The sequence below is a fragment of the Delphinus delphis genome, chromosome 11 (assembly GCF_949987515.2).
Source record: "Delphinus delphis chromosome 11, mDelDel1.2, whole genome shotgun sequence".
In the NCBI taxonomy this organism is placed as follows: domain Eukaryota; kingdom Metazoa; phylum Chordata; class Mammalia; order Artiodactyla; family Delphinidae; genus Delphinus; species Delphinus delphis.
The window spans coordinates 54,581,507-54,608,969 of NC_082693.1; the positions used below are offsets into that span (position 1 = coordinate 54,581,507).

Sequence of the window (27,463 nt, forward strand, 5' to 3'; positions counted from 1 at the left end):
TCCGAGTTGTGCGGTTTCAGTATGGTGTTTATGCCTACTAGTCGATTGTTTCAAAAGTGAACCCCAGTGCACTTTTTAACAAGTGTTCCCTCTTTGCATATGAACTGAACACTAAGCTAATCCTTTGCCCAAAGTTGCTCTTCACTTTTATTGTGTGCCTTAAGGTCAATCACTTCAAGTACATTACATGAATAAAACGCATTGGAATTCACTTGCCAGGGGACACATGGCAAGAACCTGAAACACTGGCTCATACTTTGAATAAACCTGCCTCTGGCACTGACAAAAACCATTAAGACCACATTTCATTTTCCATAAGAGAAAAGTGTTCTTCTGTACAAGAAAATTAGGATATGGGAAAAATGAGAGAGCACTAGGGTGAGACCCAAGTAGTGATTGGAGGAGGAGAAAATTAACATTTCGATGAGTACTATGTGCAGTGCACATCTGACATCTCGGGTTTTTTTAAATTTTTTGCGGTACGTGGGCCTCTCACTGTTGTGGCCTCTCTCGTTGTGGCACACAGGCTCCGGACACGGAGGCTCAGCAGCCAGGGCTCACAGGCCCAGCCACTCGCACACAGGCTCCGGACACGCAGGCTCAGCGGCCATTGGTTCACAGGCCCAGCCACTCCACGGAATGTGGGATCCTCCCGCATCGGGGCACGAACCTGTGTTCCCTGCATCGGCAGACGGACTCTCAGCCACTGCGCCACCAGGGAAGCCCTGACATTTTGTTTTAATCCTCCCAACAACTCTTCGATAAAGGCGTTACCTCTGTTCTACAGATGAGGAATCTGCAGCGCAGGGGTTTCGAGCCTAGATGGAGCCCAAAGCCACGCTTCTTCAAAACCCCACGTCGTCTCAGCAGAAATTAGCTATGAAGAAGCCTTTCTAGAATGACATTTCCCAGGATTAGAGTGGAATGTAAATGCCTAAGGCAAAACTTCGACTGATTCCTTCAGGGCCAGAATATTCTTTTTGCCTATCCTGCACTTTGAAATAGAGGGCAATACCAACATCTTTATGCTTTTTTAAGACAGGTGATCCTTTTCTCCTTAATAGAGAAAAATACCAAGTAAAGAACAAATAGCTATTATGGAAAACAATTTCAAAAACTGTAGGGGGTTTACACTACAGTTCAAACAAGGTGAGTACAGTAAGAGAGAGACAGGGACCCCCGAGGTGTAGCGCAGAGACTGCACGTCAGAATTCCAGGTCCAGGCTGTTTCTGACAGAGAATACCAGGAAATGACTTCACATTTTTCTAGGCTATCAATATACGTCAAGTATCCCAGCAGGATAATCCCGGCGCCTGGACCACGCCCATAAATGCCAGTCAAGCGAAGGGGCGGCCGCACAGCGAGGCGAAACGCTCCTTCCTGCCCCGCCCCCTGCCCCGCCCCGGTCCTGCCCCGCCCCGCCCAGTGACGTCAACCGCCGGCACACCTTTGCGCCTGCGCAGACCGGACAGGCGGCGGCAGGCCGAAGAAGTTGCGCATGCGCCGAATGGGAAGTTGTTCCTTCTCCCCTCCCGCCTCTCGCTTCTTTTTTCTACAGCGACTTAGCGAGGACGTGCTTCCGGGTCAAAGGGTTTGCTTCCGGAGAGCGGGAAGGCTGAAACGCGGTGGTTAAGCTGGGACTGAGTTTGCAAGGTTCTCGGTGGGAGAAGGCTATAGCCATGGACAGGTCAGTTCTGGTGGTGACGGCCGAGCCCGGACACTTGTCCCTCCAGGGTGTTGGAGGAACGAAACAGGTGAAACCCGACTCCCAGAGGAAGCCGACGAGGGCCCGGGTGCTGACCCTAGGACTCCTTTTCCGGGCTGGGGGGACTGCAGCTGATGGGAGAAAGGCCGCTTGGGTCGGGAAGGGATACGGCTAATGATAATCTCCTGGTTCCCACGGCGGCTCTGCCATCTACTCACTTTCGCGCAACATTTTTCGCTCCTGGGTTGGGCGAGGTAGGAGGTGGCCCGGCATTCGAGATGCTGAGTGACCTGCCCTAGACCACAGAGCCAGTCAGTGATGGAACAGGGATCTCAGCCCAGACTTTCTGATTACAGGTTCCAGCACCAGATAGTTATTGTGTTCTTTCTATGACCCTGGCACTATGCCAGACATCTGCGTTAAAGATGAGTTATTCAAGGTTCTTGGTCTCGGGGGAATGTGTAGTGGAGGAGACAGCCGAGCAGTACGGAGTGATAAGTATTTTGTACTGCTCTGTGGGAAAAGAAATGGGGAGCAGTGAAGTCTCCCTGTCATGGGAGGTATCAGGAAGACCTCTCAAAGGAGAATACTTTCTAGTTGGTGTTTGAATAGTAGCAGTAGCCTACACTGAGTAACTTAAACGCTTTAAATATATTATTAGCTAATTTAATCTTTCTAACAATCCTGTGAGGATAGCTACTGTGATCCTCTTTTTACACCTAACATTGGGGCTAAAAAAGTTTAAGGAACTTGGTCAGTTAGGAAGCTAACAAATAGAAGAACCAAGTTGCCAACCTGGATCTGTGTGTCTCTAGATTCCAGGAGGCTGTTTGATGAGTAAGTATTTACCAGGTAGACCAAGGGGGCAAATGTAGGCCTCTGTAAAAGAAGCAACATGTACAAAGGTGTAAGGATACGAAAGCGTAGCCGAATGGTCACATGCAGTGTATGTTTGTATGGAGTGATGTTTTGGCTGAATATAAGGCTGGACTGGTAAGCTGGGGTCAGATTGTAAAAACCATGCTAGGAAATTTGGACTTGATTCTGTAGGCCAGAGATAGCTATCTGAAGATTTTCAAGTGGAGGAAATGCATATTAGATTCTTGTCTTAAGATACAGGCCTCTTAATTCACACAATTTATTTTCTAGACTTTGGGCAGAGAATGACAAGGGCATTGTGACTACAGTAGTGCTGAGACAGGAGACACCCTTAGTGTAGTCTGGGGAGAAAAAACTTGAAGGATCATTTCTCTCCAATTTACTAGATTTCTTTTTTTACTTAGCCTCCCAAGTCACCAGCTTAAATAGTGGTATCCATGGTTTGAAGTATTTTGGAAACTACAGAAGATCCTTTTAAGAGTTCCTGCAGTTTTAGGGACCTCAATCCAAAGAGGAAAGGTTTACCTTCATGAAGCAGTTATCTAAAACAGTGTTATAATATAGATTTAGATTCCACATGTTAAAATAATTCCATAGGAGAAAATAACAAGTAAGTATTAGAAAGTCATAGAAGTCTTTGTGCAGGTAAAATGTGAGCAGGACTTTGAGGGATACGCAGGATTTGGAGCCATAGGGGCATTGTCAACAAAAATATCAAAGACTTGGCTACTGGGATGATCTGCATCTTGACTGACTTAGGATCCTTTGGTCCAATCATGATGATAAAATTTTTTTGCAAATGCTACATTCTCATTTCATTCACATGAGCTTGATTATGCCATTTTAGGAGTGGCTTTGAAGAGATGGCATCTCCTGTGATCCGGGAGGCAGAGGTGACTCGGACTGCACGAAAACAGAGTGCTCAAAAAAGAGTTTTAAGTATCCTTTGCATTTTAAGCATGATTATAAAAATTGCAACATGTTGGGAATCAGGATTATAGACTTTTCTTTTTATGAGAGATATTAAACACTAGCTATAATAATAAAATGCTATGGACATTAGTTTTAGGTTTGTTTTTTTTTAAACTTCCCAGATGTGTTATTTTGTAAGTATAATGCTGAAATTCAGTGAGATTCATGTTTCCCTGAAAATAAGGATGTTCCATTTTACTGCTAACCATCATACGGTGGTTAGCTTCTGCTGAGATTAGATTTTTTTTATTATTTGAAATCTGACTAACAACTTTTAGTTCAATGTGTAGTAACCTAAGACTGATAACTGAGAATTTAAAGGGGAGAGGGAATTATTTACTCTTTGCATAGAAAATGTGGTAGCCATAAGATACTTTGCCCTTGAAAAATGTATTCACATATTTTGTATAGTGTAAATATGGTTCGTTCTATCTTTGATGGTGTCTTTTCTACATGAAAAACTTTTCTTAACTTTTCCTGTAGTTCGGGCATCCCAAGATGAAATTTTTGCTAATACTACACCAAGAAACCAGGTTATCCCCCGAACTCCCAGTTCATTTAGACAACCTTGTAAGATTTTTTTTTTTGCTTTTAAAGCATTTAATAATGATAACAATAATAGCAACTAATACCATAATATATATTATATTTTATAAATTATCTCTAATTAAGAACAAATAATAATGATTGCAGTTACTATTTGTTGAACTCTTACCATGTGTAAGTCACTGTTCTTTACATAAATGCATACTAACTATGACATAGGTATTATCTCTATTTTGCCAAGACTGAATGTGAGACTTAGAGAAGTTGATTAACCCAGATAACATAGCTAGGTAAGTATGTAAGTAACGGAACCAAAATTCGAACCATAATCTGCTTACTCCAGGGCCCGTGTCCTCTATACTATAGTATGCTTTATAAAATTAGAATTTGGCAAATTCATGGACTCATTCATGTCCCTTTTTTTATGCTCAGTTGTGCTATAATGAAAGCATCTCTGTTTGCAGTAAAGTTTTTCTTGGTGGGCTCGGTAGTACCAAAAATTCATGTTTAGAAAAATAAGTTGAATCTTCATATGATGGAAATGTTAATATTGAAAGTATTTATTTGGTTAGAATCTAAATAATTGAAAAGTGAAAATTATACTTTATTGTTTGTTTGCTTGTTTTCTTCCATGATCAAGGCTCACGCATTTCGAATTCTTTTTACTAACCTCTTCCTAGTAGTTACTCCAACAAACCGAAGCTTACTAAGGCAGCCAGATGTTTTCTGCATTCTTGGAACTGGAGGGAGGTCTCCTCGGCTTACACAGTCTTCAGGGTTCTTGGGAAATCTGTCTATGGTATGTAGAAAGATGGAGCTGAAATTTTCTTCCTTTTTATTAACGTAAGATATTTAGCTTAAAAGCTTTTAATGAGAATTGAAGTCTTATTTGTCATAAAGTAATTCGGTTATGTTAATTGAAATCAGGTTTTGATTAGAAAGACTTTCAGAAAACTGAGACCCTTAAGCATACTCATGTCATAGGTGGAAGCTGTGGCACCAGCGGCAGTTAGTTGCCTACAAAATGTGTTAATCTGACAGTTTGCTGATCAGAATAAATCAATTCCGATTGGTTGCTATTGGTATAAAAGCTGAGCCCAAGAAGCATAGAAGAGAAGGAAGCCAGGAGTAATCAATGAAGACTGTCATAAGGAAGGAGGACAAAGCATTAAAGGAAAGATGAGAAAATTTTGGGAGAAGTAGATGAGACACTCTTTATGAATCACTATGGTACAATATTTATAATAGCAAAAGAAATGTCTTATAAACTGTGATACAGAATGACTTGACCTAGGTGCTTAAAATACCCTATAGAAAAAGAAAGAATTGTGTCTAACTGCGAAGAAGAAAATGGAAGACTTTTGTTGGAGTAGTAGACTATTATGGCCCATTTAGTTCCAAAAACAAGATAAAAATGGCTCTTTATTTGGCTCTGTGCTTATTAAAAAGAGGTTTTGCATGTTAAACCTCTCCTTGTCTTAGAAGGTTAAATCCATCTTAGCAATGTTTATTACAGTCTTATGAATTTTTAGAGTGTTAATATCTAACAATGATCTAGTCATTGAACAGTTTTACTTTGCTTATGAAACTGGTTTATTTTGACAATGTTTATTCTTATTCCTCTTAAAAACATGAGTGAATTGACTGCTTCTGTGTTTAAGCAAAAGAAAATGAGTTTTATTATTTACTGCTTCAGAACTGCAAGATTAATAGTAAAATTGTTACTCTTTTAAAGGCCAGGATAGAGTAAATATGTATTGATTATTACAAAATGTTTGGAAATTACTTTGTAGTCAAAGATATTGTCTTGATTTGTTTTGCCTATTTTATTTTATTTTTGAATATTTATTTATTTTCCTTATTGTTTTGGCTGTTTTGGGTCTTAATTGGGGCACACGGGATTTTTGTTGAGGCATGCAGGATCTTTTCGTTACGGCACGTGGTCTCTTTGTTACAGCGTGCGGGTTTTCTCTCTCTAGGTGTGGCACACTGGTTTTCTCTCTCTAGTTGTGGTGCGTGGGCTCCAGGGTGCGTGGGCTCTGTAGTTGTGGCGTGCGGGCTGTCTAGTTGAGGTGCGAGAGCTCAGTAGTTGTGGTGCATGGGCTTAGTTGCCCTGTGGCATGTGGGATCTTAGCTCCCTGACCAGGGATTAAACCCACATCCCCTGCATTGGAAGGCAGATTCTTTACCACTGGACCACCAGGGAAGTCCCTGTTTTGCCAATTTTAATATCAGCTGTGAGAAGTGGTCTTAGATAGCCCTGAAGGAAGTACAGTTATTTGCTATGTTGATTTTACCATGTGTCTACCTGCCAAGATTTTGTTATGGACCAAAGTATTTTTCTGAATGCAGGATATCACTGCTGTGTAAGATTTTCAGTTTGATCTTTATAATAATGATGATTAGTATCTAGAAGGGAGTAAACTATCAATCAGTCTTCAGTAGCTGCAGCTAAGCTCTCCTCAGCCCATAGTTACTACCTCACTAATATATAGGGCCTCAGCACCCATCTTTAGCATTTTTCCTTGGGGAGACTGATTTAAAGGTACATTTTTATTGTTGCTCATGCCTAGATTTTAAGTAAATTTAAAAAAGCTTTTTATTACTATTTTTTAATATGTCCAAAAATACAATAGTAGAGTAAGCCTCCATGTATTTATTGCCCACCTTCAACAGTTATCAGCATACGGCTGACCTTGTTTCATCTATACCCACAAGCCTTTCTCCCACATTATAGTTCCCAGATTTCATACCATTTTATCCATAAATACTTCAGTAGGTATCTCTGAAACATAAGGATGCTTTCTTTAACGTAAGTACAATATTGTTAACACATCTAACCCCTCCCTACACACACACAGAGTAATTCCTTTATGATTTCAAATAGCCATTTTATGTGTACTTTTTCCATTACAATACGTATTTCATTAAGTGTTCATACTTCTTCAGTTGTGTCAATTTTTTTTTTTTTTTTACGGTACGCGGGCCTCTCACAATTGTGGCCTCTCCTATTGCGGAGCGCAGGCTCCAGACGTGCAGGCTCAGCGGCCACGGCTCCTGGGCCCAGCTGCTCCGTGGCATGTGGGATCCCCCCCGGACCGGGGCACGAACCCGTGTCCCCTGCAACAGCAGGCAGACTCTCAACCACTGCGCCACCAGGGAAGCCCAGTTGTCGGTTTGCTCAAATCAGAATCCAAACAAGCTCAACACATTGCATTTGCTTGGTATGTCTCTTAAGTATTTTAATCTATAAGTTCCTCCATCATTCTTTTTTTCTTTACCATTTATTTGTTGTAGAAACTGGATCATTCATCCTGTACTATTTCCCAAAATTAAAAAAATTGATTTGAACTAGTCCTAGAGCAATAGAACTAAAGCTGGTATTAGTTTACTTATTAATATCAGCTTAAATATTACAAAATGGAATCTTTATTGGCTTTTTTTTTTAAAGTATGGAGTAGTACAAAGAAGAAAACTAAAAAGCTGGGACTGGGACTTCCCTGGTGGCGTAGTGGTTAAGAATCTGCCCGCCAATACAGGGGACATGGGTTTGATCCCTGGTTCCAGAAGATCCCACATGCTGTGGAGCAACTAAGTCCGTGCACCACAACTACTGAGCGTGTGCTCTAGAGCCCACAACGACTGAGCCCGCGAGCCACAACTACTGAGCCCGCATGCCACAACTACTGAAGGCCGTACGCCTAGAGTCTGTGCTCTGCAACAAGAGAAGCCACCACAATGAGAAGCCCGCGCACCGCAACGAAGAGTAGCCCCCGCTCACCGCAACTACAGAAAGCCTGTGTGCAGCAAGGAAGACCCAGCGCAGCCAAAAATAAATAAATAAATAAATTTTAAAAAGAAGGAATATACTGCCTTTTTTAAAAAAAAAAACGCACCAGGACTTCCTTGGCGGTCCAGTGGTAAAGACTCCAAGCTCCCAGCGCAGGGGGCGCAGGTTCAATCCCTGGTTGGGGAACTAAGATCCCACATGCCTCATGGCATGGCCAAAAAAAAAAAGCCATGATTTCCTTAATAAAATGGCCCCATGGCTGTCTTTTAAAAGTGAAAAACACATACCTATGGTCTTTAAAAGGTTTTAATAGTATTGAAGTCTTCATTCCCTCAGCAGCAATAACCACATTACTTTTCTGTATCTTCCTTTTATTTTTTCAGGTAACTAATCTGGATGACAGTAATTGGGCCGCTGCATTCTCATCACAGCGTGCAGGGCTCTTCACAAACACAGAGCCCCACAGTGTAACAGAGGATGTAACTCTCAGTGCTGTTATGTTACGGGAGGACGATCCTGGAGAAGCTGGTAAAACTTCGTTTGTAACACAGTAGCTTGTCGTTTTACTAAGATCAAGGAAATTATCTCCTATTCCTGAACATCATTAAAAAATATTTTTGGGGGCTTCCCTGGTGGCGCGGTGGTTGCGAGTCCGCCTGCCAATGCAGGGGACACGGGTTCGTTCCCCGTCCGGGAAGATCCCATATGCCGTGGAGTGGCTGGGCCCATGAGCCATGGCCGCTGAGCCTGCACGTCCGGAGCCTGTGCTCCGCAACGGGAGAAGCCGCGGCAGTGAGAGGCCCGCGTACCGCAAAAAAAAAAAAATTTTTTTTGTTAAGCCAACGAGTTATGGTAATGGCTACGACATTTGATGTAGCTCTAGGAGGTTGAGAACCTCACGTTAGTTCTCAGTTGGAGCGGCATTTTGCCGTTTAATCTTTCAGTATAAGTAGTAGCCTGTTAGGTTATTAGACTAGTCTCTAATATTTTTATTTCCATATTTGTGCTGTTGAAAGAGCTTCTCTTTTTCTTTTGGTTTAATTTTTATCTGACATTGTTGACGTGTTTTATTTGGCCTGGATGCTAGTGTTGTTTCTTCAAACAGTACCGTGACTATTCTAACTTTACGTTGGTTATCACCATTCCCTTTTGGAAAAAAATCTGCTTTTAGTGTCTCTGTACCTGCACATTATGACATAGGTTCTTCTTCATTTTATTATTATAAGCTAACATATATGAGTGCTAGTCAGTATGCTTACCACTGTATGAACACTAACTCCTTTCATGGTCCATTAAATAGATACAGTAACTGTTTCCATTTTCAGGGAAAGGAAACTGCTGCTTAAAAGGATTAAGTGACCTGTTTGAGCTCACCTGGCTAGGAAGTGATGGCACCAGGATTTGAAACTAAGCAGTTTGATTCCAGAGCCCCTCTCTGTCTCTCTTTTTTTCCGAATAAATTTATTTATTTATTTATTTATTTATGGCTGTGTTGGGTCTTGGTTGTTGCGCACAGGTTTCTCTGGTCGCGTCGAGCAGGGGCTACTCTTCGTTGCAGTGCGCGGGCTTCTCATTGCGGTAGCTTCTCTTGTCGCGGAGCACGGGCTCGAGGCGTGCAGGCTTCAGTAGTTGCAGCACGCGGGCTCAGTAGTTGTGGCTTGTGGGCTCTAGAGCGCAGGCTCAGTCGTTGTGGCGCACGGGCTTAGTTGCTCTGCAGCATGTGGGATCTTCCGGACCAGGGCTCGAACCTATGTCCCCTGCATTGGCAGGCATATTCTTAACCACTGCGTCACCAGGGAAGTCCCACAGCCCTTCTCTTAACTCTGACCACTGCTTCTTTGTAGTATTTGCCAGTTATAAGTACTCAAATATTGAGTAACTCAAAAGTACTTTGTACTTAATCTATAAAATATTTCATTTTTAGTGTGAACCATGGCTGAGGCCTTAAATATTATACAGTATTGTAGTAGAGTGTATGTATTTTCCCTGAGTAAAATATGTCATTTTAGTATCTATTGTAACTTTCTCAGCTACTTTGTTATGGTGTACTTAAAATATAATTCAGATGTTTCAAAATCTGGCTCATGGTTTTGTAGTAATGGTCAACAGACTACTGAATAATACATTTTGGAATCTTTAAAGACTTGTAGGTAACAAAAGACAAAATAACTTGGACTACATCAAAATATGTGTCAAAAGAACAATCAATAGAGTGAAAAGGCAGCCCACAGAGTGGGAGAATATATTTGCAAATCATATATCTCATAAGAGATTAATATTCAGTATGTAGAAAGAACTCCTACAACTCAACAATAACAGAAAACAAACAACTCAGTTGAAAAATGGACAGAGGACTTGAATAGACATTTCTCCAAAGAAGATATAAAACTAGCCAATAGGGCTTCCCTGGTGGCACAGTGGTTACGAATCCGCCTGCCAAGGCAGAGGACATGGGTTCGAGCCCTGGTTGGGGAAGATCCCACATGCTGCGGACCAACTAAGCCCATGTGCCACAACAACTGAGCCTGCACTCTAGAGCCCACAAGCCACAACTGCTGAGCCTGCGTGCCACAACTACGGAAGCCCGCACGCCTGGAGCCCGTGCTCCGCAACAAGAGAAGCCACCACAGTGAGAAACCCGTGCATTGCAAGGAAGAGCAGCCCCCACTCGCCACAGCTAGAGAAAGCCCGCGTGCAACAAGGAAGACCCAACACAGCCAAAAATAAATTTAAAAAAAAACCTAGCCAATAAGCACATGAAAATTTGCTCAACATCTGTAATGTTGCATTATTAAGTAATAATTTGCGTTAAGGAAATGCAAATCAAAACCACGAGACACCACCTGAACGCATTAGGATGGCTACTGTCAAAAAACCCCACAAAAACAGAAAAACCCCAAACAAACAGAAAATAACAAACGTTGTCAAGGATGTGGAGAAATTGGAGCTCTTGTACATTGTTGGTGGGAATGTAAAATGGTAAACAGTGGTGCTTCCTTAAAAAATTAAAAATAGAGTTACCATATGATTTAGCAATTCTGCCTCTTGGGTATATACCTAAATTCTGCCTTTTGGGTATATACCCAAAAGAAGTGAAAACAGGATTTTAAAGAGATTTGTGTTCCCTTATTTGTAGCCCCATTATTCATAATGGCTAAAAGGTAGAAGCAACCCAAATGTCCATTGATGGATGAAGGATAAATAAAATGTGGTATATACTTACAGTGGCATATAATTCAGACACATGCTACAACGTGAATGTACTTTGAGGACATTATGCTAAATGAAATAAACCAGTGGCATAGGGACAAATACTGTATGATTCCACATATGTGAGGCACCTAGAGTAGTCAAACTCATAGACATAGAAAGTAGAATAATGGTTGCCAAGGTCTAGGGAAAGGGGAGAATGGGGACTTATAGTTTTAGGATTTTTTTTTCTTTTTTTTTTTTGAGGTGTAATTGACATAACATTCTGTAAGTTTAAGGTATACAACATATTGCTTTGATACACTTGCATATTATTAGTGTTAGCTGATACCTCCATTGTACTTTCACATCACATAATCATAATTTCTGTGGTGAGAACATTTAAGATCTAGTCTCCTAGCAACTTTCAACTAATACAGGTTTATTGATTATAGTCAATGCTGTGCATTAGATTTCCAGAATTTACTCATCTTCTAACTGCAAATTTGTACCCTTTAACCAACATCTCTCAATTCCCCCACTCTCTAGTCCCTGGAAACCACCATTCCACTCTCTGTTTCTATGAGTTTGGCTTTTTTAGATTTCCTCATGAGTGATATAGTACAGTATTTGTCTCTCTCTGTCAGATTTATCTTACTTAATGCCTTCAGGGTCTATCCAGGGTCTGTCCTGTCACAAATAGCAGGATCACTTTCTTTCTCATGGCTGAATAATATTCTGTTGTATATATATACCACTTCTTTATCCATTTATCCGGTGATGGACACTTAGGGTTTTTCCCTGTCTTGGCTGTTATGAACAATGCTGCAGTAAGTGTGGAAGTACAGATACCTTTTTGAAAGCCTGTTTTCATTTCCTTTGAATATATACCCGGAAGTGGTATTGCTGGATCATATGGTAGTTCTATTTTTAATTTTTTGAGGAACCTCCATACTGTTTTCCATAGTGGCTGAACCAGTTTACATTCTCATCAATAGTGCACAAAGGTTCCCTTTTCTCCACATCTTCACCAACACTTGTTATTTCTTGTGTTATTGATGATAGCCATTCTAACAGACGTGAGGTGATATCTCATTGTAGTTTTGATTTGTATTTCCCTGATGATTAGCGATGTTGAGCATCTTTTCAGGTACCTGTTGGCCATTTGTATGTCTTTTGAGGAATGTCTGTTCAGTTCCTCTGCCTATTTTTTTTTGCGGTACGCGGGCCTCTCACTGTCGTGGCCTCTCCCGTTGCGGAGCACAGGCCCCGGACGCACAGGCTGAGCCGCCATGGCTCACAGGCCCAGCCGCTCCGCGGCATGTGGGATCTTCCTGGACCGGGGCACGAACCCGTGTCCCCTGCATCGGCAGACGGACTCTCAACCACTGCACCACCAGGGAAGCCCCTCCTCTGCCTATTTTTAAATCGGATTGTTTGTTTTTGAATTTTATGAATTCTTTATATATTTTGGAGATTAACTTCTTATCAGGTATATAGTTTGCAAATATTTTCTCTCATTCCATAGGTTGCCATTTCATTTTGTTGATTGTTCGTTTAGTTGTATAGAGCCTTTTAGTTTGATATAGTCCCACTTGTTGATTTTTTGCTTTCATTGCTTGTGCTTTTGGTATCTTATCCAAAAAGTATTGCCAAGACCAGTGTCAAGGAACTTTTTCCCTACTTTTTTTTTCTAGGAATTTTACAGTTTCAGGTCTTATTTAAGTTTTTAATTCATTTCAAGTTCATTTTTATGAGTGGTGTAAGATAGGGGTCTGAGTTTGTTTTTCTGCATGCGATTATCCAGTTTTTCCAGCACCATTTATTAAAGAAACTATCCTTTCCCCATTCAATATTCTTGGCTCCCTTGTCAAATATTAATTCACTATATATGTAGGAGTTTATTTCTGGACTCTCCATTCTTTTCCATTGGTTTATGTGTCTATTTTAATGCCAGTACTGTTTTGAATGCTATAGCTTTGTAGTGTAGTTTGAAATCAGGAAGTGTGATGCCTCCTGCTTAGTTTTTTTTCAGGATTGCCTTGGCTATCCTGAGTTTAGTTTTGCAAAATGCAGAGTTCTGTGGTCCCATGGTGGTGATGGTAGCACAGCACTGTGTATGTACTTACTGCTACTGAACTGTACGCTTAAAAATGGTTAAAATGGTAAATTTTGTTATGTATATTTTACCACAATTATATATTTTTAAAAATATAGCAGTTTAAAAAAAGGATTTGTAGCTATGTTTTTAAGTTTTTAAAACAAACAGAATTACCTAGAAGTATGTCATTTAACTCTTTCTGTTCCTTTTCTTTTTAATGTGTTCTAGCATCCATGAGTATGTTTTCTGATTTCCTGCAGTCTTTTTTGAAGCACTCTTCAACTACAGTTTTTGACCTTGTGGAAGAGTATGAAAACATTTGTAGTAGTCAGGTAAGTTAATTTCACTGCATTGCTGGTCAGACTTCAGTACTCTTTAAGTTTTTTTTGAACAGCATCAACTTGTGAATTTCTATACTATATTTAAGGAGGATGTCTTGGGGTGTAGTGACAAGTGTGGCATGGTTAGAAGGTCGGCCAGAGCAGCTCTGCTTTTTACACGTTGAGAGTCCATATAATATTTCTTTTAAGGACAAAAGGATTCTGCATCTTTGAAAAAGGAAAACCCAAAATATACAAAGAACTTAAAACTCTACAGTAAGAAAATGAACAATCTAACTGAGAAATGGACAAAACATGTAAACAGACACATCACCAGAGAAGATCTATAGATGGCAAATAAGTATGGGAAAAGATGCTTAACATCATATGTCAACACAACATTATAAATCAACTATACTCCAATATAAAATAAAAATTAAAAAAAAAACACATCATATATCATTAGGAAATAGCAAATTAAAACAACAAGATGCCACTATACACCTGTTAGAATGAACAAAATCCAAAACACTAACAAAACCAAATGCTGGCAAGGGTGTAGAACAAGAATTCTCATTCATTGCTGGTGGGAATGGAAAATGATACAGCCACTTTGGAAGACAGTGTCTCAGTTTCTTACAAAACTAAACATACTCTTACCATGTAACCTAACATTCATACTCTTTGGTATTTACCCAAAAGAGTTTAAAATATATGTCCACACAAAAGCCTGCACATGGATGTTTATAGCAGCTTTATTCATAATAGCCTAAATATGGAAGCAATCAAGATATCCTTCAGTAAGTGAATGGGTAAATCAACTGTGGTTCATCCAGACAGTGGAATATTATACAGCCCTTAAAAGTAATGGGCTATCAAGCCATAAAGAGATGAGGATTAACCCGAAATGCATATCACTAAGTGAAAGAAGCCAATATGCAAAGGCTACATATGGTGTGATTGCAACTAGACGATATTCTGGAAAAGGGAAAACTTAAAGAGAATAAAAAGATCAGCAGTTGCCAGGGTTCAAAGGGCGGTAAGGATAGAAAGTGGAGCACAGTGGTTTTTTATTGGAGTGATATTATTCTGTGTGATATTATTATGAGGGATACATGTCATTATACATTTGTCAAAACCCATAGAATGTACAACACCAAGAGTGAACCCTTGTGTAAACTATGGACTTTCAGTAGTAATGACATGTCAATGTAGCTTCAGTGACTGTAACAAACGTACCACTCTGGTACTGGATATTGATAGTGGGGGGTTAGGTTGTGTGTATTTGGGGGCAGAAAGTAATGGGAACTTGCTGTACTTCCTACTCAGTTTTGCTGTGAACCTAAAACTGCTTAAAAAATTAAGTGTCTTCTAAAGGAAAGGAAAGGACTTCAAGAAACTATTGCATTCAAGAATAATTGAAATAATAGTAATAGCCAATATTTTTTGAGCATTTAATATTAGTTCAATAATCAGTTTATGAATTGTTCCATTATAAAAGCAGTAGCTTCATTAAATAACAAAAACAATAATAATCACCTAGTGAATCACTGGAGTTAGGATTCCAATAGAGAATTTATTAAAGGAATGAGAAATACAGATAATACTTTTATTAAACACTGGCCTTAAGACAGAAGTAACATTATTTTGTGAATACTTTTTAAAGGGTGGGGAAACCTGTTGTTTTGGTAGTGATTCTTCATTTTCTGAATGAGACCAATCCTGTTTCTTAATTGCCCTTGATAAGGAGGTAATATTCATAACCTTTGAGAAAGGTTTCTTTTACCTTGGGTCCTTAAACCTCCTATTAAATAATTTGGTGTGTGTTTCTGTGAAGAACATCCATATCTTTCATTAGACTTCTGCAAAAAGTCCTCAAATGGTTAAGAACTACTGTTTTACAGCAAGGAGGGATTTTGGTTAAGGTTTGGTTAGAAATGACAATGTTTTGGTACCAGTCTTAGGAAAATATTTTTCTTGATTTTTTTATATGGTATAAATTTTTCAGATAAAACTTGAAGATACCTTATTTTTAATTTTCATTGCTGCTCTGTTGGTTCATGTTGTGATTTTGTTGGGTGTAGGTTAGATTTAGCTTATCTTCTGGGTTGATGTACAAGGAGAAAAACGCACTCATGGCTGTTATTGTTGAATCTGAACTCTAGAGTCTGTTAAACATATATACTCACATAAACACACCTTACTTCAAATTAAGGCCATTTCTAGTGGGAATGTTATATTACACTCAATTTAAAAAAGACAATAGACAGGAAAAATTTATAATATAAATATGTACATATATAAAATATATATAAATAGTTTTAGCACTATGTACTTGAAGAATACAAAGTTGTGACTCAAAATTATAGAAAACCTTATTACATTTGTATTTTTAATTCAGGTGAATATACTGAGTAAAATAGTGAGCCGAGCAACACCTGGACTTCAAAAGTTTTCAAAAACAGCCAGTATGCTCTGGCTTCTTCAACAGGAGATGGTCACATGGAGGCTGCTGGCTTCTTTGTATAGGTAAAGTTGTGTAGGACTTCAAAGAGAAATAAACTGGCAGATTAACTTGGAAGTTAGAGTAAGATGTGTTTGGAAATAGGTTCTGCCATTTTGTGATACTTATCATTTCTAATGCCTTAGTTGTCAGAAGTGAGTTAACGAGGAAAGGGGAATATTAATCATAAAGCTGGTAGCTACCAAAAATTGGATACGTGTAAAGATTTAAGGAAAGTGCTAAAAATACGGCAATATTTAGAAGAGGATAGATTAAGAAAAAGAACTGACAGATATACTTTATGTAATGTAGAAGTTTGAGAGAAGTTAACCAAATTTTTCTTCTCTCAGATGCTCCTTGGTTTTGGCTCTCATTCTGTTACTTTCTCATCCTAATGAGAAAATCTTGAGAGAAAATTATATTTTTTCATTTGGGCCCTGTGAAAACATTATATTAAAAAGTTAGGTGTGTGAATTAGCAGGTAGCCATTAAAGACTTTGCAGTTTGTCTCTTCAGTAAATATCATTTTTGTTCAGATGTCAGTATTAGATTCAGAAGGCATTTACTACTTGATTTTTGCTTTTAAAAGCATGTTGGCTAAGTTAATTGGAAACTCATTTGTTTACAGTGGATGGAATGCAGGTTTCTGCATGTATCTAGCTTAAAAAGGTGATTTCATTTACTCATATGAAATAAGGCTTTTTCATTTTGTGTTATTTTTCCCCAGAGACAGAATACAGTCTGCATTAGAAGATGAAAGTATGTTTGTAATTACTGTAAGTTTTATATTAAATTTTTTCCTTTATAAATGCTTAAAATTCAAATGTTTTTAGTAGTAGAATTTGATTTTTGATCCTCCATCTAGAGTTTCTTCATTTAAAAAATTTTACAAGTAAAAATACAATAATCAAAATTGATTTACATTATAGAGTAAAAGGTTAAAGTTCTCTTTTATCCCTCATACTGTTCAGTCTAACAATTTAGTACATATTCTACCAGACATTTTTCTCTGCATCTTTATACATATATACACATACAATTTTGTGGGTTTTTTTTTTTTTTTTTTTTTTTTTTTTTGGTACGCGGGCCTCTCACTGTTGTGGCCTCTCCTGTTGTGGAGCACAGGCTCCGGACGCGCAGGCTCAGCGGCCATGGCTCACTGGCCCAGCCGCTCCACGGCATGTGGGATCTTCCCCGACCGGGGCACGAACCCGCGTCCTCTGCATCGGCAGGCGGACTCTCAACCACTGCGCCACCAGGGAAGCCCTGTGGGGTTTTTTTTGAAGATCAAGTTGAGAATGTCATTTTGAAATGTTTAGTTAAACCTTGAGAAGGCCAACCACAGTGTTCTAGAGATGCCTTCCTTCAGACAAAGTATCCTCCAAGACAATGAAGGCTATGCCTCATTATCCTCGAAATCAAACATTGACCTCCTAGGTAATTTGAGGGAGTTGTCCCTCAGGCCATTCAGCAGAAGCCTTTTTTTAATGCAGTCTGGGTGAAATGTTGCAGGATTCAGTGACTTGGGTCCTAGTAAAGGTATTAGTCAAGTTGTTAAATTGTGCAAACTTCTCTGCAGTGCTAGAATATATTTTGTTCTCTCCTAGAGACTCCAAGCAGAGAGAAGATAGAGCCTGAAGGGAATGAGTCCCCCAGCTCTGTCTCAGTCTGTAAATGGTCTTTACATATTTTTCTTTTCCTCCCAGCAGACCCAGGGGAACTCAGCCATGTTGCCCCCCTTCAAAAGTCAGCACCTTCTACAGTTAACGTTTGAACAACACGGGTTTGAACTGTGTGGGTCCACTTAACACACAGATTTTTTTCACTAAATACATGCTGCAGTACTACATGATCTGCAGTTGGTTGAATCCTCAGGTACAGAACCTCGGTTACAGAGGAATGAGCAGTACAGAGAGCTAACTGTAAAGTTACATTTAGATTTTCGACTGTAAGGAGGATCAGTGCCCTAACCCTTGCATTGTTCAAGGGTCAGCCGTATTTCTTTCTTTTAAAGCAAAATAATTTTCAAGCACTGTAACTCCAACCTGTCAAAAGTCAAACCCACTTTTGTCTTTCAGTGGATGGCACCATAGCCAACTTTCCAAGGAACCCGAATGTTCCCTAAGCCAGCACTTCTCAAACTTTACTGTGCACATGAGTCACCTGGGGATCTTGTTAAAATACAGATTGTGATTCAGTAGGTCTGGGAAGGGGCCTAAGATTCTGCATTTTTTTTTTTTTTTTTTTTTTTTTGAGGTACGCGGGCCTCTCACTGTTGTGGCCTCTCCCGTTGCGGAGCACAGGCTCCAGACGTGCAGGCTCAGTGGCCACGGCTCACGGGCCCAGACGCTCCGCGGCATGTGGGATCCTCCCGGACCGGGGCACGAACCCGCGTCCCCTGCATCGGCAGGTGGACTCTCAACCACTGCGCCACCAGGGAAGCCCAGATTCTGCATTTTTAAGAGGCTCGCAGGTGGTGCTGATGCTGTTGGTCTGTAAACCACACTCTGAGTAGCCAGGGTTTAGACCCTGCTCTCTGCCTCATCTCAAAATTTAGTCCATCATCAGAGCTTCCTCACTTTAGCTCTTCTGTTCCAACTCTGACCTCTCATCTCTGTTCCTCTTGCCACCACTTAAGCCAAAGCCTTCATCATTTTTTGCAGGAATTATGGCAATAACTTCATCTAGTCTCCCTGCTCTATACATATATGTAGTTTTGGGTGGTGGTGGGGTTGGTTTGGTGTTTTTTTCTTTTTTACTGTATAGTATGATTTCATTTATACCTTATACTGAGAGTTTTTTATTATTCATCAATATTTCTTAGTTTTTTTCATGTCAATTTGTATACGTTTACCTTATTTTTTCATAGTATGCCAAAGTATAAATGTGCCATAATTTTTTTCAGACATTCTGCTGGACATATTTGTTTCCAGTATATTTGCTATAGTTATAATGCAATGAACATTCTTCACACTTACCTACATATTTGAGTGTTTCCTATATTTCTGGAAGTGAATTGTTGGGACAAAGTTTGATAGAGTTTGTCATGTTGCCTTCCTAATGAAATGTACTAGTTTACACTCTCACAGTGTGTGAAAATGTTTACTCTGCCATCAATCATTTGATTTTGCCAGTTGGAAGGAAGGTACCTTGTTTTTTTTTTTTTTAATTAATTAATTAATTTTTGGTTGCATTGGGTCTTCGTTGCTGTGTGCAGGCTTTCTCTAGTTGCGATGAGCGGGAGCTACTCTTTGTTGCCGTGCGCGGGCTTCTCATTGCGGTGGCTTCTTTTGTTGTGGAGCACGGGCTCTAGGCGCGCGGGCTTCGGTAGTCATGGCACGTGGGCTCAGTAGTTGTGGCTCGTGGCCTCTAGAGCGCAGGCTCAATAGTTGTGGTGAACAGGCTCACAGGCCTAGCCGCTCCACAGCATGTGGGATCTTCCTAGACCAGGGTTTGAACCCATGTCCCCTGCATTGGAAGGCGGATTCTTAACCACTGCGCTACCAGGGAAGTCCTAAAGTTTTTAAATGTTAATTTCCTAATATGCCCCATGACTGCATCCTACCCTTTATTATGATTTGTTTCATTTTGTTTTGTATTTTATTTTTCCCAAAAACAACGTCTCTGGGGAAATAGAACTTAAAAATTTTAAGCATAACCAAGAATTAAAATATCAAGTAAGAGCAGCTGCACATTGATCTAGCCGTTTGAAACTTACTTATAAAATTTTTTCAAAGGTGAATATACAGATTTGCTATGTTAAAATGGTTGTAGGTGGTTAAATATACTTATTTCAGATTCTCTTACCTTTCTGTTGAAATAATGTTCTTGAGGATCATCTTCTCTTTCTTTCCACCATTTTTTTTTTATAGGTTCTTAATGCCAGTGAAAAAGCAGTTGTGGAAGCATTATTTCAGAGAGATTCACTTGTCCGACAAAGTCAGGTATGACTAGAATTTTTACATTTTTTTGGTGAAATATGGAGAAAGGTAAATGACATAAAAGAAATGAAGTTTTTTTTTTTTTTTGTGGTACGCGTGCCTCTCACTGCGGTACGCGGGCCTTTTTTTTTTTTTTTGGTACGTGGTACGCAGTACGCGGTACGCCGGCCTTTCTTGTTGCGGAGCACAGGCTCCGGATGCGCAGGCTCAGTGGCCATGGCTCACGGGCCCAGCCGCTCCGCGGCATGTGGGATCTTCCCGGACCGGGGCATGAACCCGCGTCCCCTGCATCGGCAGGCGGACTCTCAACCATTGCACCACCAGGGAAGCCCTGAAGTTTTTTAAGTCAAACTTTTTCTTAATTTTTTTCTTTTTGATCTTTTAATTTATAATTAAAAAGAATTAAGAACCTTGTTTTTTATTTTCAAATAATAGCCCCACCATTTCCAGGAATAGCCTGTTAAAAACTGTATTATTCCTATAGAAAATACCTTTTGCCATAATATTTATACATCTTTAAAAAGTAAAAACAGTGATAGAAAAAATTGTTACTTGGTATTTTTGAATTAGAAACCTTTTTTTTTAAAATTAATGGTAGTAGTAATACTACTTCAAATAAAATACTTACAGATTTTATAGTTAATACTCTTTTTCCCCTCCTTTCCTAGCTGGTGGTAGATTGGTTGGAGAGCATTGCCAAAGATGAGATTGGAGATTTTTCGGATAATATTGAGTTTTATGCAAAGTCAGTATATTGGTAAGTCACTAAACTTTTATTGTTGAAGTCATTTGATGTTGGTTTTGTTTATTCATCTTTCAACAAATATTTATTCAGTTCTTACTGAACTCAGTCTGTGAGCAAAACAGATAAAAACTCTGCCTTTGTGGAATTTATAATTGTATAGGAGAGTTAGACAGCAAATAGATATATATCCTATTGGGTGCTAAGAGCTTTGAAAGAAAAATAAGAATCAGAGTTGATGGATAGAGGATGGTAATGGGAGTTACTTTAAGTAGAAGAGGTGACCAGGGAAGGCCTCTCTAAGGAAGTAACAGGTAATAAGAGTAAGAGGTTTTTAAGAAATAAAGGAGGCCAGACATGCAAAAATTTGAGGGACAAGTGTTCAGGGCAAGAACAGGAACTACAGAGACTCTAAGAAGGTAAAGTATTTGCACAAGGAGGCCAGTGTGAGCACAGCAAAGAAAAGAATGGTAGGAAATGAGATTGAAGAGAGCCAGCTCATATAGGACTTTTACAGGTAGCCCAGGTAAGGGTTTGGGACTTTATTTTAAATGTGATGGGAAACCTTGAGAATAAAAGAATGACATGGTCTGATTCAAGTTTTCAAACAATCACTTTGCCATATTTTCTTAATAATCATAATTGATTATCAGGAAAACAATTCTCCCATGTTTCTAGCTACTTGTATGTGTTTTTGTTTTTTAATTGCTTTTCCCTGCATCCTTCAGTGCTTCGAAATTATTGTAAGACCTTGAAACCAGAAAGCAAGTACCCCTAGGTTAAAGGGACAGTTTATTTCAAGACTTAAAGAAAAAGTTGTTTGCCTTTGAATTCAGTAACATTATATATGTATCAAGTCTATAAATCAATTGTTTTTTTCTCTGCTTAACTAGGAAATTAGTGCTACCAAATTTTTTTTTTAATCTTAAATCTTGGTTAGTTGTGGTTTTTCTGAGAGAAAGAGAAATTTTCATTTTCAGAAAAAAAATTTTTTAAGTTAATATGTCCTGTTAAGGTTTTTACAAGTTTTTTACGAGTTAGTCTCCTTTTCTTGCCAGTCAATAGAAGAGAATAGAGAATCCTTTTAAAACAGAGCCACACTTCTGTGGTCATTTGGTTTTTAATGAGGCATCAAAGCAATCCAGTGGGGAAAGCAATGTCTTTTGAACAAACCGTGCAGGAAAAAACTGCATATCTATGTGAACAAAGCTTAGCCTTGATACCTCCCTCACACTGTACCCAACAGTTAATTCAAGATGGATCATAATCCCCAATGTATAAGCTAAAACTGTAAAGCTCTTAGAGGAAAACATAAGAGGACATTTTTGTGACTTGGCGAATAAGTGATTGTCACAGAAAGCAGTAATCAGGAGAAAGAGATTGATTTGACTTCATCAAAATTAAAACCTCATTAAAAGACATCATTGAGAAAAGGAATTGGTGGCAATCCGCAGACTGGAAGAAACGTAAAGAACCTGTAGTTCATAAAGAACTACAACTCAGTAGCAAGAAGACAGCCAGATTAAAAAGGACAAAGATTTGAACAGATTCCTCACAAAAGCAGATAGTTGAATGGCCAATAAGGCATGAAAAAATGCTCAACATCATTAGTCATCTGAGCGAAAATGCCCTTTTATATTAATGTTTTGCATGTTTTTTCTGAGTTTGTACTCTCTTTCCTTGACTTGATTTTTTTAAGTAGACCTATTAAAATTCCTCTTTTAAAAAAAAGTTGTACTTATTCTTTCAGGGAAAATACTCTGCATACCTTGAAACAGCGGCAGCTCTCTTCTTACATAGGAAGTGTCCGTCCTCTTGTCACTGAATTGGTAAGTGTTCTTTGAAATGCAAGTTGCCTTCAGAGTTAAGTGATTTTTATTCCTAAAGGCTGAGAATTTTTATTTTCTTGGATCCTTGTTTTAGTTTCCAGAAGGACTGCATATACTGTTTAACTCTAAAAATTACTAAGTTGCGTTTGAATTTGATGGCATATATTTGAACCCATCTGTGGCCTATAGATTGTAAATTGTAAAAGGAAGTATAGAAAGTGTTCTTGATTTGCCAGCATTAAAACAAATTAATTTGATTGTAAATTGTAAAAGGAAGTATAGAAAGTGTTCTTGATTTGCCAGCATTAAAACAAATTAATTTTGACTTTATAGCAAGGTTTGACTCTGCAGCTGTAAGGTGGTGACCTATGAAAGTTCTTTTATATAGAAAGCAGGGGAAAAAAATAAAGCTTTGTGAATTAGCTTGAGGTTAGAAGGGTCATTCTAGGATATGAGTTATAGGAGTAATAGTGGATTTGAAAAGAACGGCAGTCTAATTATTGTAGAAATGAAGGAACAGAACTTTGTGATAGGTGGAGGCACGTGAATTAAATGTTTATAGTGAAAAGTGAGAGAAGTAAGTAACAGTCGAAAAAATAGGTAAAATTCCATTTGGTAACAAAAGTGTGTTTTGATGAAAATTATTTGGAAACTACTGAAAGTTCTTGTAATAAATTGTAGCAAAATTACCCCTATAGCAAGCAACTAAAAATCATTTACCCTTAACATCTGGAAAGTGGTGATTTCCTTTTGCCAGAAAGAAACTATTTGTTCCAAAATTGAATGATTATATCTGTCTGCAAAATATTTGTGAAACTAGCCAATTGACCTATTATGCCTTCCAGTTTTTGAATTGATAATCATATTACTCAGTAACATTTGGAATAAGAATTACTCCTCTTTTAAAGTTACATTAAAATAGCTTTTAATCTGAAATTCATCATGTAGATCAGGGGTCCCCAACCCCCAGGCTGTGGACTGGTACCGGTCCGCGGCCTGTTAGGAAGGGCCACGCAGCAGGAGGTGAGCGGAAGGTGAATGAGCGAAGTTACATCTGCCGCTCCCCGTCGCTCCCCATCTCCCCGTCGCTCCCCATCGCTCCCGTTACCGCCTGAACCATCCCCTTCCCCCCGCCACCCCCCCTGCCGTCTGTGGAAAAATTGTCTTCCACAAAACCGGTCCCTGATGCCAAAAAGGTTGGGGACCGCTGATGTAGATCATGTGTGCTCTTTGCCACAAAAATGAGGACACTATGTTATCCCCAGTGTTTTCTTTTTATTCTTGAAAGGTAGTTGGTAGGAATAACTGAGGGTGGAGGTATTTATTAGAAATCTGTTTTAAAATTTCTTTTGTTGGGTGTTGGTGTGCTTTGTATAGCATTAGTCCCATACTGGGCTCTCTTCTCGTATGTTCTCAGAAAGAACCAGCTAAGCACCTTCTAGTCACAGAGTGCATTGTGATTCCTGCAGTTTCTCCTCTGCTCACTCTCCATCTAGGCCTAATTCTGTTTAGGATTAACTGGGCCATGTAGTTGCTACAACAGGGTAAAGCTCAAGTCAGCTTGAATTATGAGTAGAATTTCTAGAGCTGCTGGGCTGGACTAGGGCTGTTTCCAGCTTGCCTGACTGAAGTATGCACCTTTGTGGACCAACAGAGTCTGTTTTGAATGGGCAACAGACAGCTATGTGGCTATCTGGGACACTTGTGACACTTTGTTCCCTTTGTTACTTAAGTAAATTCAGTGAATTTATTTCAGTATGTAATTCAGGAGACATTTATCATCTCTTGATGTTTACATTGTATGTGCATATAAGGAATTTATAGTTGATGATTTAATTAATTAATTAATTTTTGTAGGACCCTGATGCTCCCATAAGACAGAAGATGCCCCTTGATGATCTGGATAGAGAAGATGAAGTCAGATTACTTAAATATCTTTTCACTCTGATTCGTGCTGGAATGACAGAAGAGGTAAATGATGTATATACCCTGCTTGTCCAATATCAAAAAGTCACAGACTGTAAGTTGGAAAGGATCTTTGTGACCACTGAGTATGCCTCCTCAATGCAGTAATCTTTTTCACAGTATTTCTGGATCTAACTCCTGTTCCAACATTTCTGGTAATAAAGAACACATTGCTTCAGAAAGCAGTGCACTTCAGTTTGCACAACTCTGGTAGAAAATCCTTTGTAAGAAGTCAAACTTTGCCTTCCCATTAGTGTACTGCATACCCTAGGCATAGCCCCATTATTTCTAGTTTGGATTTTTTTTTTTTAACAAATTCAATGAAGACTTTTTTTTTTTTTTAGTAAATTTATTCATGGCTGCGTTGGGTCTTCATTGCCGCACATGGGCTTTCTCTAGTTGTGGCGAGTAGGGGCTACTCTTCATTGCGGTGCGTGGGCTTCTCATTATAGTGGCTTCTCTTGTTGTGGAGCACGGGCTCTAGGCGTGCGGGCTCGGTAGTTGTGGTGCATGGGCTTAGTTGCTCCGCGGCATGTGGGATCTTCCTGGACCAGGGCTTAAACCCGTGTCGCCTTCATTGGCTGGCGGATTCCTAACCACTGCGCCATTAGGGAAGCCCCTATTTCTAGTTTGGATTTTTAAGAGTTAAGAATAAGTCTGACCCTAATTGCTCTTCTAGTTGATACTGTCTAGCATTTGAAGACTATGGTCCCCTCAAATTTCTTCCTTTTAACTTCACCTCTTTAATATGTAACCTCCTGGGCTTCCCTGGTGGCACAGTGGGTGGGAATCTGCCTGCCAATGCAGGGGACCTGGGTTTGATCCCTGGCCCGGGAAGATTCCCACATGCCGCGGAGCTGCAAAGCCCATGTGCCACAACTACTGAGCCTGTGCTCTGCAACGAGAAGCCACGACAATGAGAAGCCTGCGCACCACTCGCTGCAACTAGAGAAAGCCCGCGCACAGAACAAAGACCCAACACAGCCAAAAATAAAAACAAATAAATAAATAAATTTATTAAAAAAAAAAAAGTAGGGGCTTCCCTGGTGGCACAGTGGTTGAGAGTCCGCCTGCCAATGCAGGGGACACGGGTTCGTGCCCTGGTCTGGGAAGATCCCACATGCCACGGAGCGGCTGGGCCCGTGAGCCATGGCTGCTGAGCCTGCGCGTCCGGAGCCTGTGCTCTGCAACAGGAGAGGCCACAACAGTAAGAGGCCCGCGTACCAAAAAAAAAAAAAAAAAAAAAAGTAACCTCCTTTGTGATAGTTAAGGTCTTGTGTGTAAGGTGTGAAGTATCTGATCAGACAGCTTACTGGATGGCTCTGTGGACTCTTTTTTTTTTTTTTTTTGCGGTACACGGGCCTCTCACTGTTGTGGCCTCTCCCGTTGCGGAGTACAGGTTCCAGACGCGCAGGCTCAGCAGCCATGGCTCACGAGCCTAGCCGCTCTGAGGCATGTGGGATCTTCCCGGACCGGGGCACGAACCCGTGTCCCCTGCATCAGCAGGCAGAGTCTCAACCACTGCGCCACCAGGGAAGCCCTCTGTGGACTTTTTAGATGAGGTAGTCTGATGCATAGGAGCTTCAAGCTTCAGATATTATGCTGTACCTGTTTTGCTGTACTCTTGGTAATGTTCTTTAGATAGAAATATGTTAGCTCAAAGTGTTGTTTGTTCTTCTGTGTTACAAACCACTAGCATATATTAAGTAATTTTTATAGTAGTAAGTGTTGGATTATTAAACATCATTCTTATTTTTTAATTAAGAAAAGAAGGGGGATTCCCTGGTGGTCCAATAGTTAGGCCTCTGAGCTTTCACTGCTGAGGGTTTGGGTTCAATCTCTGACTGGGGAACTAAGATCCTGTAAGCCACGTGGGTGGCACGGCGCCCCCCCCCCAAAAAAAAAAAGGAAAGAAAGAAAGAAAAGAAGTAACACGTACTCATTTGTTCAGAAAATATTTGAGTCCCAGCCACTCTGCCAGGTGATGTGCAGGATACTAGGAATCACAATGGCAAGTAAGGATGTATTTTTAAAAACAAAACAAAAATATGATCACATTATTGAAAGTCTTGAAAAATAAAAACTCTCAAGGTCCCACTACCTTTACATAATCACAGATAGTGGGGTTTTAAAATTTACTTACAAGCCTTTTTTTGTACATCTTTTTTTTTCACTTTACACGAGCCTCTCACTGTTGTGGCCTCTCCCATTGCGGAGCACAGGCTCCGGACGCGCAGGCTCAGCGGCCATGGCTCATGGGCCCAGCCGCTCCGTGGCATGTGGGATCTTCCCGGACCGGGGCATGAACCCGCGTCCCCTGCATCGGCAGGCGGACTCTCAACCACTGCGCCACCAGGGAAGCCCAAGTCAATAGTTTTGGTATATTACAGTATTGATTTTTTCATTGTGATAAAAGATATATAACAAAATTTGTCATTTTAACCATTTTCAAGTGTAAATTTCAGTGACATTAATTAAATTCACAGTGTTGCGAAACCATCACCACTATGTTTCTAAAACTTTTTCATCACCCCAAGCAGAAACTCCATAACCATTATGCAGTAATTCCCCATTTCCCCTTTCTCTCAGCATTTGGTAACCTAATCTTTCTGTCTCTATGCATTTGCCTATTCTAGCTATTTCATGTAAGTGGAATCATACAATATTTGTTCTTTTGTGTCTGGCTAATTTCACTTAGAAAAATGTTTTTAAGGTTTTGCATTCAGATTTTGTTCTGCCTTTTTTAGGTAGCATATCAAATATTTTTAAAATATTTTTCCATGTTGCTACATAGCTTTCATAATTTTTAAAAGTCATAAATCCAAAATGATGTTTTGGGTATGATACTTTTTAACTGATTCAATTTTTTTTAAAATATTTATTTATTTATTTTTATTTATTTGGCTGTGCCGGATCTTAGTCATGGCATGTGGGATCTTCGTTGTGGCATGTGAGATCTTTTAGTCGTGGCATGTGGGCT

General features: G+C 39.7%; 1 protein-coding gene across 3 annotated transcripts in view; it reads left to right on the forward strand.

Moving 5' to 3' along the window:
- Positions 1-1,578: 1,578 nt before the first annotated feature.
- Positions 1,579-27,463, forward strand: part of NUP107 (nucleoporin 107) — a 45,070-nt gene continuing 19,185 nt past the window's right edge. Inside the window, exons 1-12 of one of the 3 annotated variants that reach the window (XM_060025184.1) lie at positions 1,579-1,688; positions 3,433-3,524; positions 4,041-4,127; positions 4,784-4,902; positions 8,277-8,421; positions 13,412-13,515; positions 15,905-16,032; positions 16,734-16,782; positions 19,879-19,950; positions 20,616-20,704; positions 22,440-22,518; positions 24,376-24,489. In XM_060025184.1, the coding sequence (XP_059881167.1) occupies positions 1,681-1,688; positions 3,433-3,524; positions 4,041-4,127; positions 4,784-4,902; positions 8,277-8,421; positions 13,412-13,515; positions 15,905-16,032; positions 16,734-16,782; positions 19,879-19,950; positions 20,616-20,704; positions 22,440-22,518; positions 24,376-24,489 (1,086 nt within the window). In that variant the 5' untranslated portion in view covers positions 1,579-1,680. Of the gene's footprint in view, positions 1,756-3,432; positions 3,525-4,040; positions 4,128-4,783; positions 4,903-8,276; positions 8,422-13,411; positions 13,516-15,904; positions 16,033-16,733; positions 16,783-19,878; positions 19,951-20,615; positions 20,705-22,439; positions 22,519-24,375; positions 24,490-27,463 lie in introns of all 3 variants that reach the window. The other 2 variants (XM_060025185.1, XM_060025186.1) reach the window with 2 other exon arrangements.